Below are 16840 nucleotides of genomic sequence, written 5' to 3'. Positions count from 1 at the left end.
AACGAGCTTAAATATCCTAATCTTACTTGCCAGGAGTCGGCCGAGTACCGGGAAACAGAATTTTCAAATTAGCTGATCTTGTTTTTCATCAAGGATTCACGATCAAAAATACGGTGAAAGTTGAATCAAAGAGAATCGTAGAAGTCGCCTGCTATTTTTCGGCGAGGACCCCAGAGCCTTGAAATTACCGGGGTTAAAATTATCGAGGGACAACTGTGATACAGCAGAGTGCCAAAGAAGCAAATAAAGAACTTTTGATGTCTTCCAACCAAATGAGAAAGGATCGGCACTACAAGAACATTTTGTGGTCTCTCACATTCGAGTAAGGAGGCATCAAACTTCAGCTGCAATGCACAGTAAACAAAAAGGAAGTCAAGTTAAGCATACCGAACTCTATTTTGTACTCAGTTGCAAAACCCGCAACACAGTGAGGAACAAGGCTGTTATGGCTGCGAGGAAGATCCGATCCAGTTTTTTTTCTTCGTTCATGCAAAGAATCCGCCTTTTAAGCGCCAGCGATACCATCATAGACAACCTTAATCAAAATGTAAATTTTCCCACCGCTACATTAGACGTTGTCCATTAAAACGTGGAACGCCGTCCACACAAATGTGTCGTATTTTGTGTTCACTTGTGGCCTAATCTGGATACAGTTTCCACAGCTAATAGGCACATAATGCAGAATACGAAAACTCGACTTTCGACTAAAGGTGATCAAAGCGTCATTACCAAAAACGAAAGTGTTGCCGTGAACCTTTTTGGAAATACCAAAAAAGGATACGACATCAAACTCCGCAAAAAATTGTGAAAATATGCGCGAACCGGGAATCGAACCCGGGCCCTTCGCGTGGCAGGCGAAGATTATACCACTTAACCATCCGCGCTTCGATATTTTCGAAAATTGTATGATATTGATAATCCAAATATCAATCACGTGATCCACTACACATAATTAGCGGTATCCACCGGAGGAAACGAGGTGGAAACTGTCAGTATCCACCGTAGTGGCGGAGGAAACTTGCGGTATCCTCCCTTTTTCCACCGGGAGATTCGGCCGGTTTCCACCCCAGTCTGGGGGTGGATACCGTTAAATTCTATTACCGACATCCAATTAAAATGATGCATTAAAAAATCTTTGGTCCATTCACAGACGAGTATTTTCTACTTTGTGTACATGGTCTTCCAATTAAAATGATGTGTTCATGGTTTTTGGTCCATTCACAGACGAGTATTCTTTTCCTTAAATAGCATGGTATTCCAATCAAAATGGTGGTATTTTTTGCTTTCAAATTATGGCTCTGATTACTGCTATTGATTCGGTAGCTTTGAATATAGGATTTATTGCAGTATGGTTGTCAGAATGAATGCTATTTACTACAAACAACAGCTATCTAGTCTATCTATACTACTGGAAGCTTACTAGGTCATGGGAGAATATGATTGTGACGAAATAATATGACTAGCTTAATCACTTATTGTTGACAAGACGTTGCAATACAACATGAAGCGCTGTATAGGCAAGCAGAAAGAACATGATATCACTGCTGAAGTGCTTAACAGAAAACATCGGTACCTGCACTGTACTTGATATTTTCTGTTGAGTATCAGGTTCAGCAATGATATCATATACTTCTGAAGGCTACTGACAGCGGGACACAATCATTCAGAACTTACTTGAAAGATAGCCTACCTGGCGACAGACCAAAATACTGTACTTCTGAAAGCAATTGAGTGCAGACATAACCATCGAGAAACCGACTTGAAAGCATCACCTTCTTGGCAATAAAACTAGAAATAAAGGAAGTTGTGATTAGTCGACAACTCAATGAAGTACTAGAGAGCTACTCACCTGCAACTTGAAGAAAGCAGCAAAGAAGGCATGTACCTATTGATATTTGTGGAAGAAAAATGGTGGATACTTGAATATGATACAGTACGTGCCTAAAAATCATTATTCTTTACAAAAGAAAAAATTTAAAAAGTGAAAAAGGAAGAATTGTTTTGCTTCGAAGCCTCCCCCCTGTTTAAAAAATAAAAAAGACACTGTGCAACCGATCACAAATAATCATAACAGTTACCTTATCGAGTAGAAAAACCGTTTATACCTGATAATCAATTGATCCGGGACTTACCCTTTTAGTTCCCTTAACAAACCGAAAATGCAAGCTAACCTCAACGAAATCCCAACTGTGGTGCAAAGTTTGAAGCGCAAACCAGTGGTGAAAGAGCGCACTCCAGTACATGCTCCAGTGGATCAGTTTGAGCGTCGCTTTGCTGCTCTGGAGCAAGGCTTTTTGCAGCAGCAGAAACGGGCTGACGCTCAAGAAGCCATCATCGAGCAGCAACAGCAGGAGATAACAGCACTGCGCAGTCAATTGCAAAAGGCGTCAGCTTCTGTTATTGACAGACGCGATGACAAATTGACGGTAAACATTATTTCTGCTTCGTTCGATTTCACATATTCATACATCTCTTTACCTGTAGTTACTCCTTCGCAGATATTACAAGGGCCATCTGTCGAAGGAGGAGAAAACAACTTGGGAGTTTGGCGTGTTTGTGAACGATGGCCGAAATCCTACTGTCATTGCGGCCCTTCAGGATTTCATCCGGCAACTCCCAGAGGAGGAAAAAGAGTCGTACTGGGTTGATGAATTTGTTTACATCAAATGCAGAACCCAATTCAAGTCGTTGAAAGCCGAGTACAAGCGCTCTGAGGAAGAGCGCGAGAAGGTGAAGACGCGAAAAAGGGACTACAAACGCCGTTCCGACGTTAGTATTTGGAACTGGAAATGACAAAGACTCGATAAGTGACATGGTCCATTATATAGAAATGCCAGAAGAGGAAGGCTGTATTTCATCAGCAGCCTATCCTGTGGGCTTACTTTGCTGGTGCTGAGCATCTCCTAGATGTCAGCTTGATGTCCGACGAGGAGGACGTCATGGAGGATGACTATCTTGTGGGCAAGATAATTTTGCGGCCTCACTGTCGAAGTGATCGCGTTAGTATTTCATGAAAACAAGCAGTGACAATAATATACACCAGCTCACACACTTCCCATAGGCAAATGCGTTTCTTGAGCAGTTGTCGGTGCTTGGGGAACGGTCGAGAAGAAGCAAACGTGCCAGACAGGTGCCCGTTCCCCAGGAAATTGTCCTTGTCAATAAGGACATCAAGAGATCAGTTTTGGCGCGGCTGCCAGCAGAGGCCAAGCGTGAATAAAAAAAAATCATCATATTCAGTGCAAATACTATGCTAGAGCTACCAATGTTGATGTGTTAGTAGGGACAACATCATAAGCACAAAAGATAGTGATTTACCTTTTCTATATATTGATCTTGCGTGGGAACGGGATGATGATGATTTTATCATCCAACCAGTTGTGGATCCCCACCGGCGAGTAAATCCGATGGATGGGCAGGATGGACCTATGATCCAACGGCTGGAACTGTTTCTTCCACACCGAAAATCCCAATTCGTTGAATGAATTGGGGGGAAAAGCAGCCGGCTCAAACCATCGTACAAAAGCAAATAGATGCTCGAAATCATCCATTTGGTCTTCGCCCTCTACAGGTTGTTTGATACTGTGACGGAAGTAATATTGCACTTCACCTGGATGCAATTCAAAGGTACCATCAGAGCAGCGGAAGTAAGCCTGGATATGGCGTCCCCTTTCGGTTCTGCCAGACTCTTTACTCTTGTAGACTTGCCCAGAGATCGTCACACTACGAAACTTCTTGATGGCGTTCACGACCATCGTCAACCGCATATTGTCAGTGTGGCCATGGGGCCGAATGCCCTCATAGAACTTCTCATAATGGCGGTAGAGGCACATATAGTGCCTGGGATCCATCGTGACAGTGTGGCTCAAGGCAGAAAGACAAACAGAAGAGGGGATAGACTCGTAGCCAACTATATAATCATCTGCATAGATGGCTTCTGCATACTTGATAAAATTGCAAGCGTCCACGAAATCGACTGCTGGGTGGAAGCTGGTAGTCAACTTGTCCAAAGACGGTACCAGTGTTCTTAGCACAGTAAGGGCAGCAGGATACGCTGCAAGAGGCTCGCAAAAGGTGTGCAGTGAATCAACTAAAGGGCATGGTTAGCTTTCAAAAAAAAAAGCAGCAATTGAGTAGACGGACTGGTATACATACTGTGAGAGTGTTCAATAAATTTCCGCATTAGGGTAACTTCGAAACCATCTTTGCTGTTGACCGCGAAGCTCTTGAGCAAGCCATTCAGGCGCTCGAACCCAAACAACCAAAAGGCGTACACCGGGCCAAAGTCCAGAACCGTCTCGCGGAGATGCATATGCAAATGCATGTTCGCTGTCACTTCTTCGCATTCGTAACGGCCTTCATACAACTCGCAAAATTGGCGAAGTGTTTCATGAGCAGAATTCAGTTGCGATACGGTGATTGAAGGATTGCAAAGCAGTCGAATGGCGGCCACGAATTTCATCCAAATCGACATATCCTCTCCAACGAGCTTCTCCTTCAGTAAAATTGGCGAAATGAAAACCCACGTTCGCAACTCGTCTGACGTCAACGTACTGCAACCAGACCTGATTTTTCCGCTAGGTAAATCATAGCCAGTTGGAAGCAGAGTTTCGGTCATCCGAGTGCTCATTTCTCGAAACTCTCTATCTCCCAGAACAAAGAAGCCATTGGAGCCACGTAATGTCTTCCACAAGTTGATACTGCGCTTGGAAGTGCCCGAGAACAGATTGTGCATGGGGTCGACAATGGTGCATCGGACAAGGTCCAGGTAACGTAGACGGTATAGCTCCGAGTATCGGATGCCATGTTGTCTTTCGATAACCCGCCGTTCTTCCAGTGTGGCCGCCGATCTCCAACGCTCCGCACATTGAACGTTTTCATGCCCATTGCGTTGCGGCCACTGCTCCACATCAACAAAGCCAGTGAAGTCTCGTCTTAGATGATTGCCCGGCAAAGCATCAAATCGGCGGTTACATTTGTAACACGCACGAAAAGAGCCAATACCTAATAGATAATGGATTGTATGAGCTTCTGTAAATAATGCACTCATTAAATTACACACCTGTAAATCCAGACACTTTACGTGCTGCTGGTATATCGCAAGCGATCATCAGCAGAGCTGCGCGGATCCGTCCATCACCGAGAGCGACACCAGTGTAAAGGGATTCCAGTTCGTCAACGAGCGGTCGCAAATAATGATTCATTGCATTTTTTTTGGGCTCGTGACTCCCTGGAATAACGCCGACCAACAGCACATTTTCAGGCTTGAACCTTTCGGTGCGAGGAAGATTGTTAATTGCCAGGTAAATGGCGCCAACGGAATGCATGCGCCCAGTATCAAAGGGTTGGAACCAGTCAACATTCAACGTGAGAAGAAGTGAGCGACGATCCTGATTGAAAACAATGCCATCTGCATCATTAAGTTCGTTCCACATGCGTCCGTCGTAAACATCGTATAAATGGTGCTCTTCATCTGCATCATGAAAGAATTAGTATGGAAAATTTTATGAATAATATAGATGAAAGATATTTCCTACCTGCATTGTGCAAAGCTTCAGCACGATGTCTCCAGAGATTGATTGATGTCTCAAAATTGGGACGTTGAAACATAGTTGCCAAAGTGCTCACGACGGAATTATATGCGTATTCTTTGATAGGAACAACACGGTTTCCGGTTGTACGTTTGAAAAGTACGTTTCCACACGAAGGACGACGCGGAAATTCGCGGTGTGTGCAACGGAGTTGTTCTACCGGATCGGCATATTCTTCAAATCGATAATGATCAAAACGAGTGGTACAGTGGCAGGACGGACAAACGACGAATCTGACAACGGCATCTCTGGCTGACATGCAAACATGGCTGCGAAGTGTCGATATCTTTGCTGGCAAACGAAGAGAGATAGACACCATTTCAAACAAGGCATTCAAAAACAGCATCAACGTCTCTGCTGCCGTCTCTGACAGGAAACGAAGCTGGAAGTAGACAATAAAAATTGCAACAAACCAGTAACGCAAGTCAGTAGAGTTGACGGTCACAGAGTCATCACCGTCCGAAATGATCTCTTCGTTTTGGAAGTAGTAATCGTCATCGCCGAATTCTTCCCACGAGGTCGCCTCGGCGGTATCCACGATGTCTTCCGCGTCGAGAATGTTACCGGCATCGTCCGTCGTTAATACACCAAAGACGTCGTCATCCGTCGTATTGATAACGTCACCTGAGATGACAACACTTTCGCCTTCATCATCGCCCATTTCAACATCAGAAATGTTCTCGAAAACGGGTTCTACAGCATTACACGTTTAAAAAATGATCAAAGCTATTATTATTTATATTTTGCTATACCTTGAACACGAAGCAAATGAGAGATGCCTCGCTCGCGAACATGAGCACCTGATTGCTTGCGTGTCTGTTGCCGATGGCGCAATTGACCAGAAGGCAATTGCTCGGTGCAATCAACGCAGGGACAATCGACGTAATTCAACTTGAATTCAATGTAGCTAAAGTTGGACATTTTAACACAGTTTGGAAAATTGTAAGCAGATGATAGAGAATTAAAAAGAGCAAGAAAGTAACGGTCCAAAAAAAACTTTTTTTCTTTATTGCTTAAAATGGCAAGCGTATGAAAAGTCTACAATTTTTTTTTTGGAATCCTCCAAAAAGAGAGAGAGGATACTATTCAAACCGATAATAGAGGGGATTAAAAATAACAAGAAAGTGAGCGGACCCAAAAAAAATAAAATTTAGTGCTTTAAAAGGCAACAGATACCAAGAAATTGGTATCCACCGGAAAAAAGGGGGTGGATACCAAAAGTCGCCTACCGCTAAGATACGAAGATACCTCAAATTATGTGCAGTGATCCAACCAATGAGATCCCGTATGTGCCTTCCCCAAAGTTCGCTTAGAATTTTGAACAATGGGCAGTGTCCATAAAAAAAGTTACTCCAGCTTTGATAGATGAGGTATTTGACAGCATCGTACGTAAATAATCCAGATTTTTGAGATCTTTTGGATTAGCCTAAGCTTCAAGACTTACCAATGTTTGCGATGAAGAAGAGGTCATTGATTGACAAGGAAACATATGGAACGCAACTAAAAATTCTTTTATTTGATAAGTTAAAGACGAACTGGAGAGTATCTCCCATATTTTGCAAGAGCAACAGCGATGATTGAGGTGCTCTAATCTAATTGGTAGTATTATGTGTAGCCTTTTGCGAGCAAAACAAATAAAGAAATTCACGTTTTTAACGTAAACGACAAGGTAGGCGCGTTTGTATCATGAACTAGATTTAAAGTTTTTGAGTTGACAGGACATGGCGACCTTTAGTAAAATGCTTCAATAATGATCGGTAGGTCAGCAACAACCCATGAGTGTATCCTTGGAAGAAGGATCAGGTCGATGGAAAAGTAGTTGAGCAATGCAAAAAGTGTTCAATTTTGGAAGAGCGACTGAAAATGAGCGTCACTTTCCTGATTTTTTTTTCCAACCAAAAAAAAAAAAAAAAAAAAAAAAAAGAAAAAGAAATCGAAGATCCATCGCTTGATTCTCTTGCAGCACCATGGCTATTCCCAAATATCAGCAACGAGGAAAAGGTCATTCAAATAATCGGGGCAAATCAAAAGGTCCTGTGCCGGGATCAACGCTTCCGCAATCGATGCGTGAAGAACTTGATATGCAAGGTATCGTTATTCTCGTTGGATGAGTCGCTGCGATGACTGTTACTGGATCAAACCTGTTAAACCATGTCATAGAAGCCGATGATCGCAAATTCGGAAAGAACTATGTGAATAAGGCGGCCAACCGTAAAGAACTTCGGAAGCAAAAGCGGGCCGACAAGGGTAAACGCAAATTAGCGCATCAACAACTTGCCCACATGACCCCGCAGCAACGACAGCAAGCGGCCGAACCACCGAGAAAGAAACAAAAGACTATTGTCCAACCAGGTGTCGTCCCGAAAAAAGTAGCGGAAAAAGCACCACCGTCGAAAAAAGCGAAATCTTCGGAAGAGGCCTTGAAACAATTCTCGAAATCCAACCCGCATCTGTACTCATTGCTGGAGCAGGATGATCTGGTGCAAGGATCCAATAGCAAAACGGCATTTGCGCAGGACGATAAAGAGATTGCTTACTGGGAAAAGAAACTGGGTCTTAACAAGAAGAACGGTAAGTTGGGCAAGGCCTTTGAAGAAGATGGCTTGCTCGATATTCTCGGTGGTAGTCTGTCGGACGATCACGAAATGGACGATCAGGAATATTTGCGCCAAAAGAGACAAAAGAAATTGGCCGAACGAAGCGAAGCGAAACTTGCCGAAGCCGCTGAACAAACTATGGACGATCTATTCAACGATTTCGAAAGCAGTGGCAGTGAGGAAGAAGATGATGAAGAAGACCAAGACGAGGACGATGACGAAATGGAAGGCCTTTATTCTGGTAGTGTTTTTTGAAATCACCATGGTATATGTCTGGATATACTAAAACAGAACACTGTAGACGAAGAACATGACTTGGCAAGTGGAGATGATTTGGATGATGAGTCTGATGAAGAAGAACTTGATGAAGCAGAGAGTGAGAATGAGAGTGATGAAAATGAGGAGGAGGGCGATTCTACATCAACATCTGCGACGACTACCCCATCCAATATACCAGCCGAGAAGCCTGTGGACAGTACACCGGCTGTCGTCACCAAATACGTGCCTCCACATCTGCGAAAGGCGGCATCGTCCAAATCAGAACAGCAAATCCGTCTCCAAAGAACTCTTCAAGGTCTTTTCAACAGATTAAGTGAAACCAACATGGAAAGCATTATGCTGGAAATCGAAAAATGCTACGGCAACTATCCTCGTCACGGTATGTTTCTTGTACAGAACCAGTGAAAACTGTCTGTAACTGTAGCGGATGCGGAGACTCATAAAAAAAATCATAGACGTTACCGCAACCACCTCTGAAATTATTCTTACCTCCATTGCAACCAAGTCCAACTTGTTGGATTCCTTTGTGATTATCTATGCCACAGTGGTGGGCAGTCTATTCCGATTAGTTGGTGTGGAGTTTGGTATGTACTGAATAGGGCTACCAAGCTAATGGTTCAAAACGGGTTTCTAAATCGATGTGTATTGCGATAGCTGCTCATCACGTTCAAGAGTTGGTGGAAATGTTTGAAAAGAATTTCAAGCAATGCCGCGACATGATGGCGGCCGGCGTGGAGAATGATGACGAAGCTATTCCCGGAGCCAGAGAATGCAGAAATTTACTTACGTTGCTGCTGGAATTATATAATTTCCAAGTGATTTCATGCATTCTCGTCTTTGACATTGTGCGCGTGCTCATAAAGCATTTGGATGAATACTGTGTGGAACTTTTATTGAGAATTATTCGAAGTAAGTTAATAACAGTTACTTTTGTTCTTCAGTAACTTACTAGGGATATTCTCTCTTCTCTCTCTCTAGCTGCCGGAGCGCAAATGCGTGCGGATGATCCCGCGGCTCTGAAAGATATTATCGATGAAATTCAAAAGGAAACTGCGAAACGTGATCCTTCAAGCATTTCGTAAGTATCCCATCAAGGGATGATTTTGGGGTTCAACCTAAGCTAATAGAGTCGGGGGTTTTTATAGCATGCGTCACAAGTTCATGTTGGAGACATTGACCAATATCAAGAATAATAAAATCAAGAATGGAGTGACGGCTTCCGGTCAAGGTGACAAGGAGTTGGTGCAAAAGATGAAGAAATATCTCAATGGTCTCGGCAAGAAACGTACCATTAGAACCTCGGAACCTTTGCGCGTGAGTCTGGACGATATTCATCAGATAGAAACCAAGGGTACGTTTGCACAATGGAGGGTGGGCGCAATACCATTAACTTTTTATTCTGGAAATATTAGGTAAATGGTGGTTAGTGGGTGCATCTTGGAAAGACAACTTGGTGGGTACCGAGAGCAAATACGCATCAAGTAAAATGGCAAATGATCTACGAAAAGATCAGTCATTGCAAGAAACCCTGTTGAAGATTGCAAGAAAACAAGGAATGAATACAGATATCCGAAGGAGTATCTTTGTTACTGTGATGTCAGCCGAAGTAAGCCAAATCCAGATTCTATCCAGGACATACAGAATTTTCTGAACTCGTCCAAATTTTTAGGATTATCTTGATGCGTTTGAAAAGCTCATGAAGTTGTCCCTCACGGAAATCCAACAACGTGAAATTGCAAGAGTACTAATCCAGTGCACAGGCAATGTATGTTATAGGATTGCGAATTATATGCTCCGGGTTTATTCACTTCAGTTGCTTTAGGAAAAATCGTTTAACCCATTTTACGTTTTGGTGAGCCGACGATTGTGCGAATCGAACCACTCTTTCAAGGTGACCTATCAATACTGTTTATGGGACTTTTTGCGAGATTGTGGCGAAACCGAGGTCGGAGGTCTGGATCGTAGCAGTACCGAGAGCGCGGGCGATCACAAGAACATTCGATTAAGCAGGATCGTCAATATTGCCAAATTCTACGCATCGCTCATTGCCAATCATGCGTTATCGTTGGCGGTTCTCAAGAGCGTGAATTTCATGACGCTCGGCACCAACGGCCGGATCTTCTTGGAAATCCTATTTGCCAATATTATCCTGCAGTGTAAAGAAGGCGGACCTCAAGCCATCGCCAATGTGTTTGGCAAAATCAACCAGATGCGTACCTTGGCGCAAGGCTGCATTTTCTTCATGCAGGAATCAGTGGTCACAGCAAAACATCTAAGTCTCGATGAACAGGACATGGAAACGGTTCGCTGGGGTTGTAAGGTGGCTCGTGAAGTTCTCAGTAAATAAGGCATTCTCATCATCATCAAAAGCATATTGCATCGTGATTCCATAGACAATAAAAATGTATTACATTCTCGTTTTCTAGTTTTTGTTGATGATTTGTACACTGACATCCTCATTAAAAACATCAACACCTTATTATTGAGCGGTTAAGAAATGGTGACGGTACTTGACATTATCACGAGACATACCCCGCCATTCTCACTGGAAACAAGTCTCCGTTCCATAGTTTAGCTCATCTATTTGCCTTGCAGCAGCAATTGATGATCGTTATGTAATAAGTAAAAGAATCAGACGTGACTGTTGTTGATAACCATGGGCCCGTACGTTCATGTAACAAATGAACATGCATTGTTGGCGCAATTTCGCGGTACGCAGTTCAGGTGACCTTCATCGTGGATTATGTAATAATTGGTATTGGCTCATCATGCTCAACTACCCTGCAGCAAGCTCACATCGACGACAGTCAATGATCATGAGAAAAGGAATGGGTTTTCATCATATGAAAATTATTGGAAATAAATCTTTCTCAGGGTCCAACACTAATGCATTGATCGACGTCTAAGTGTATTACGTAAAAGCTCACTGATGACAGAAGGATTGCCCATCCTTTTCACATGAAGAGCTCATGATGGGCATCTGCATATCTGTGCCAGTGACGACGGAACCACTTCGCATCAAGAAAAAAGGTATTCGCAGTAAAACCTCATCAATTTATTGGAGATCACAACGACGAAACCTATACGTTACCATTCGTAGCAACACATTCTCAGCAAAGATAGACAAAACGAGTCGAGGAACCTTCAAGCGAATCTCAATTGTTTACAGAAGCATAATTTCATATTTTGTCCGCCGTTCCATACTAAAGTCTCCTTATTCAGGGATTGCCTTTTGTGGCAGACATAGGTCAGGGTCCGCAATCAACATGAAAAGATGGAACAAGAGATCATCACATTGGTACCGAATAGAGTTAAATGGTTACTGGCAATAGAGCAAGACATTCGGACATGGGTAAGTCCATGGATGAAGCAGCGATGGTAAGTCGCCAAGGTAATTGCCTAATATTAATGAAATTTGGATCTGGGTAGTATTAATTTGTACCGTGGCCAGGGTAAGCGGTGACATACCGATCCTTGCCGGTCCGATGCTGCACTATAAATACAAAGGGCGAAGACGAGATGACCCGATGTTCCAATCCAAATTTCTCTGTCAAAAAAACTCGCCACAATGCGATTTCGCATTCTGCAGACATTGTCAATTTCCGCGTTCGCAATCATCGGAGTACATGGCATCGATGTAAGGAGACGCAGCTTATACATTGCTCACGAACTTTTGATGATAATCAATCATTTATTTGTAGAATACATGCAATGACAATTTGGCTTTATGTATGTAGGAAAGCAACCGTCGTATGTTTGCCAATGATTAACAGTGTACTGTTATAGACTGGGGTCAAAACTCGTACGGTGCGGCCAATGCAGGTGATCCAAGCGGTTGGCAGAAAACACTTCGATACTACTGCGAAGACGACATCATCGATGTGATTCCTGTAGCGTTTTTAACCACCTTCTTCTCCAGAGGAGGACAGCCTGACATTAATTTGGCCAATGTAAGTTGGATGACAGAAAATCGCAGCCACTGGCCATGCTTACTGATTCATTCATGGATAGATTTGTAACCCTACCGACAATTCGACATTTGCCGGTACCGGTCTCGCCAACTGCTCCAGTCTGGCCAGCGATATCAAGTACTGTCAAAGCAAAGGCAAAGCCATCACACTGTCCCTGGGTGGAGCAACAGGGGGCATTGGATTCAGCTCGGACGCCCAAGCTACGCAATTTGCAGATACGCTTTGGAACGAGTTCCTGGGCGGAAGCTCCGATATCCGGCCTTTTGGTGATGCGATTTTTGATGGGTAAATTATGTATTGCCACTCATATAAGAGATATATACTAACAATTAAACATCATATCCATAGTATTGACTTGGATATTGAAGGTGGCGGCGCTGCTCGTAAGTGTCCTAAACGGTCCTTTCTTTTGCTACCATGCAATTTCAAACTAAATTTTGGCTGTCTTATTGTCTAGATTATGATGCCTTTCTTCACAAGCTGCAAGGCTATTTCAAGCAAAGTGACAAGCGGTATTATCTGACTGCGGCGCCTCAATGCGTTTATCCTGATGCCAATCTTCAAGCGACCATCAATGCTGTAGCTTTTGATGCAATCTATGTGCAATTTTGTGAGTTCCCGATAACATTTCTTTCTCATCGTCATCCATACTCATGATCTGTTCTAGATAACAATCCCTGTGGGCTACAGACGTACGATACTACGAACTGGAATTTTGGCGTGTGGGACTATTGGGCAAGGCACATTGCGCCCAATAAAGACGTTAAAATCTATGTTGGCGCTCCGGCCAGTGCCAGTGCAGCCGGTGGCGGTTACGTTCCTCTGCAAAAACTGAGCGAAATAGCGACGGCCATGCAAAAGAATTTCCCCAGTTTCGGCGGAGTGATGTTCTGGGACGCATCTCAAGCTTACGCGAATGGCCGCATCGACCGAGGTATCAAACAGGCAATGCAAGCCGGCCAACGATGTGGAAACCAACCATTCCAGTACCCCGCTTGCTCGGTGCCAACGTTTCAATCAGGCAAAGGGTATTCTGGCGGTGATCGGGTCGCTTTCGAAGGATACATATGGCAAGCCAAATGGTCTGCGTACAATACCCCGAGTGGCGATCCCAATAGCGAATGGAGCCCCGTGAGTGCATGTAACGGACAAGGTACCAGCTCTGGATCGCCTACGGCGTCTAGTCAACCTCCGCAAGCGACCAATAGCCCGCCTGCGAATGACGCGACGACATGCACAGGTGTGCCAGAATGGTCCAGCAGCCAAGTGTATGTGGGCGGTAAAAAGGTGACGTACCACGGATCGTTGTACAGCGCCAAATGGTGGACACTGAATGAGGTGCCGACCCAAAAAGAAGGACCTTGGCAGAAAGTTGGTCCCTGTGATGGTGTCTCTGGCCAAGAAGACAGCTCGTCGCCTTCCGACCAACCTGTGGCCAAGTTACAAACTATCTCTGTGAACCGTATCATGGTGAAAGAAGACAAAGTTTGCAGCAATGCCACCTTGTGGCAAGTAGGAAAATCGTATGCAGCCGGAAGCAAAGCAATTGTGAAGTAAGGGATTATGCATGCGTCGAACCATCATACTGAGCTTCACGAGACTGACTTTGAATTGTTTGTAGAAATCGTGTCTATACAGCTTCGTGGTGGAACATTGTAAGGCCGTCCGTCAAAATTTGAAGATAAGCATCAATGAAACCAACTGACTTGAAAAAAAATTGGTATTTTTAGAATCAAGCGCCTACGAACAACAAGAATGTCTGGAAACACGACAAAACGTGCAGCGAGCAAGTGACCAGGAATCAACTGGGGGAGGCGCTGTTGCATCACTACGGTTGTTTGCACCCATGGTCGGCTGATGCTATCTATCATGAACATAGTTTCGCAGCCCACGGTAATGAATAGAACCAAAGGCAATAGTGCAGCGCTAGGAAACTGACCTTTTTGTATAAACGTGTAGATGGACAGTTGTACCAAGCTCTCAAGGCATCGATAGCACAAGTTCCTGACGCCGATTCCAAGTAAGTAAGACGTTCATTGTCTATCAATGCCACGGTATCAGAAAAAGCTTTTGAAACTGAAACATGACGGACTTGGTAGCGTGTGGAAGAAAGTAACCACTTGTGCGAATACATCCAATCACAGTGCGTTGGCTGCTCATCTTCTCAATTAGCCGAGAAATCGGTTTCCTCGCATCGGCTCCTACTCCTTCTTTCTTTACGTTTAAACCTTTTCTTTTTACATGCGCATTTGTTGTGAATTATTTAAATAAAAACAAGGGGCACCAACTTCTATTATGATACAACTGTACATGCATTTGATCTTATTCCGATAATTGACCAAGTAAATCTACGACTTGTTCACTACTTTCAACACACCATCCTGCCAAGGTGGGTTTGGAAGAAGGACCAATAGATACGGTGAACGCTTTCTTGTCATCTAGAAGAGCACGGAACATGTCTTCGTCGGTTTGATCGTCTCCAGCGCACATGATGAAATCGACCTCTGGTGTGTCCGTCTTGATCCGTTTAACGACTTCGCCTTTGTTCACCAAATGTGATCGTACTTCCAAATTCATTTTACCGACAAGGATATCGACGCCCGGGATTTGCATTAACTCTTTATGACATAATTTCGATTGTCGGTATCTAAAAGGATTTACAGTCAACAACAAAAAAAGATAAGCAAACGATAAAACAACATCCGCTTGGCCTGAACGTAAAACTTCCCATTTTGCGTTCAACCAAAACCAGCCAAAAAGAAAAAGACGACTTACGCTTCATCACTATCCACAGCGTTTCGGTAATGCCAGGTAATGGACGATTTTTTCTTTTCAATATTAGTGCCGGGTAACTTGGCTGTGTATTTTTCAAAAATTTCCAGAGCGACGTCTTTCCACTGCATGTCGGCATCTTTCAGCATATCGATCCAGTCTTGTTCGCCAGCGATTTTCATAAACGAACCATGCTCTGCGCTGAGGTTCAGTCGTTGAATGTTGCCCAGATATGTGTTCAAAAACACTTGATCACGACCAGAAATGATCCACACCGAATTGGCCTGATCCGTGCACAAATGTTTAAGGTAGTTCAAAAGCGTAGGCGTAGGACATGCATCGGCAGGATTTCGAACGATAGGAGTCAATGTACCCTACATCGGATAACCAAACAGAAAAAATAACAATAAACAAAAAAAAAAAAGCCAAGCATGGCCCGATTTATGATTAGGTTCCTGTGATTTTCTTCCGCTGCCACTTAGCGCCAAAAGTAAAAAAAAAATGTCCACTTACATCATAATCAAAAAGGAACAGTCGCTTGTTAGCCGATTTATAGGCGAGCATCAATGTTGTTGTATTGAGGGGTTGAGCGTGATGTGGTATCAAATCATCTGTGTATTGTTGTGTGACCGAACGATAGAGACCCTGGAATGGCAATCCCATGTTTCATAAGCCCACTTTTTTCTTTTCTTCTCTCTGTTCCTTGTCAGAAAGGTCTATCTGTTTACATACCTCGTAACGTTGTTTGGCTTCTTGCGCCGACATTTGTAAAGCGACATCCAGAGCGTCTGCTACGGCTTCTTTATCTGACTCATCAACCATGATCGCGTGCTCTTTCGCTGCCGCCAGGGGCGAGGCGACATTCGCTGATAATATCAGGGGTGCATGGTGATCACGATGATAGGTAACAAATGCGCGGATCATCTCTGCATCGTTTCCAAAGATCACTCCAATATCGGCGGCGGCCAACATGTTTTCGTAGTCTTCTTTATCCATTTTTTGCTGCTGATAGTGGTAGATACTATCACTGGATTCCACCTCGACGGAGGCATCATTATTGATGTGGACGACCACGATGCGATCACGCCAGTAGGGGTATTTAGAGAAGAAAAGATTATACGTTGCTTGGTAACCGGACGACGGGAGATTTTGACACAGGACAATACGTTTATCGCCAAAATGCTTATGAACGGATTGGCAGCGTGAAGAAGAGGTTCGTTTAGTATCCATCAGGTTGGGTAGTGGATAATAGGCGATAGAAGAAGGCATATTAAGAGAATTTCTCCCAAAAGATAGAAAAAAAACCCGTAACAAAAATGGCAACCCACACATATATATTTGTCGGAGTATCAAAGCATTAGGTAATGGTGCGGAGCCAGAAAAAAAACTGTAGATAGAAAATCTGAACGACAACCGATCCTCCACGCAAAACAACCAAAAAAAAAAAAAAAAAAAAAAAAACTGTTCTTAAATGCAAAACCTGTTTTATCAGATAGAGACTTCATGTTACAGTTCCAACACTCATGAAATTGCCCTGATTAGCGGCTCTCTGCAATCGCCTTTTTTTTTATCATTTCGATGAACCTCGGATTGAAGAAAAAAGAAAAGTCAGATGGCTTTTTTTTCCAAA

The 16840-nt window shown here is 43.5% G+C and overlaps 3 protein-coding genes and 1 non-coding gene across 4 annotated transcripts; 2 read left to right on the top strand and 2 right to left on the bottom strand.

Annotated features, from left to right (window-relative positions):
• Window positions 1-813: 813 nt before the first annotated feature.
• BYT42DRAFT_t5 lies at window positions 814-884 on the bottom strand. Its single transcript has one exon. It is a non-coding gene; the product is annotated as a tRNA-Gly (tRNA).
• A 6641-nt stretch (window positions 885-7525) lies between these two features.
• Window positions 7526-10934, top strand: BYT42DRAFT_508027 (uncharacterized protein). The gene is made up of 10 exons (XM_051565118.1): window positions 7526-7679; window positions 7752-8429; window positions 8490-8846; window positions 8923-9051; window positions 9122-9376; window positions 9446-9545; window positions 9613-9818; window positions 9880-10073; window positions 10137-10232; window positions 10290-10934. The coding sequence occupies exons 1-10, from the start codon at window positions 7559-7561 to the stop codon at window positions 10812-10814; spliced, it is 2661 nt and encodes an 886-aa protein (XP_051428617.1). The 5' UTR covers window positions 7526-7558; the 3' UTR covers window positions 10815-10934.
• A 1073-nt stretch (window positions 10935-12007) lies between these two features.
• BYT42DRAFT_508025 (glycoside hydrolase superfamily) lies at window positions 12008-14641 on the top strand. Its single transcript, XM_051565117.1, has 11 exons — window positions 12008-12104; window positions 12169-12196; window positions 12254-12417; window positions 12479-12723; window positions 12787-12821; window positions 12896-13048; window positions 13106-13991; window positions 14060-14093; window positions 14169-14331; window positions 14398-14458; window positions 14538-14641. Exons 1-11 carry the CDS (start codon window positions 12036-12038, stop codon window positions 14608-14610), a joined length of 1911 nt encoding a protein of 636 aa, XP_051428616.1. The 5' UTR covers window positions 12008-12035; the 3' UTR covers window positions 14611-14641.
• BYT42DRAFT_553310 (trehalose-phosphatase-domain-containing protein) lies at window positions 14642-16587 on the bottom strand. The gene is made up of 4 exons (XM_051566464.1): window positions 15943-16587; window positions 15724-15855; window positions 15214-15584; window positions 14642-15085 (listed from the first exon to the last, which is right to left on the bottom strand). The coding sequence occupies exons 1-4, from the start codon at window positions 16477-16479 to the stop codon at window positions 14761-14763; spliced, it is 1365 nt and encodes a 454-aa protein (XP_051428615.1). The 5' UTR covers window positions 16480-16587; the 3' UTR covers window positions 14642-14760.
• Window positions 16588-16840: the final 253 nt, after the last annotated feature.

The sequence above is a fragment of the Radiomyces spectabilis genome (assembly GCF_025331425.1).
Source record: "Radiomyces spectabilis strain NRRL 2753 chromosome Unknown BYT42scaffold_1, whole genome shotgun sequence".
Classification (NCBI taxonomy): Eukaryota; Fungi; Mucoromycota; class Mucoromycetes; order Mucorales; family Radiomycetaceae; genus Radiomyces; species Radiomyces spectabilis.
The sequence above is the reverse complement of the archived record's forward strand: the minus strand, read 5'-3'. Positions and strand labels throughout refer to the sequence as shown.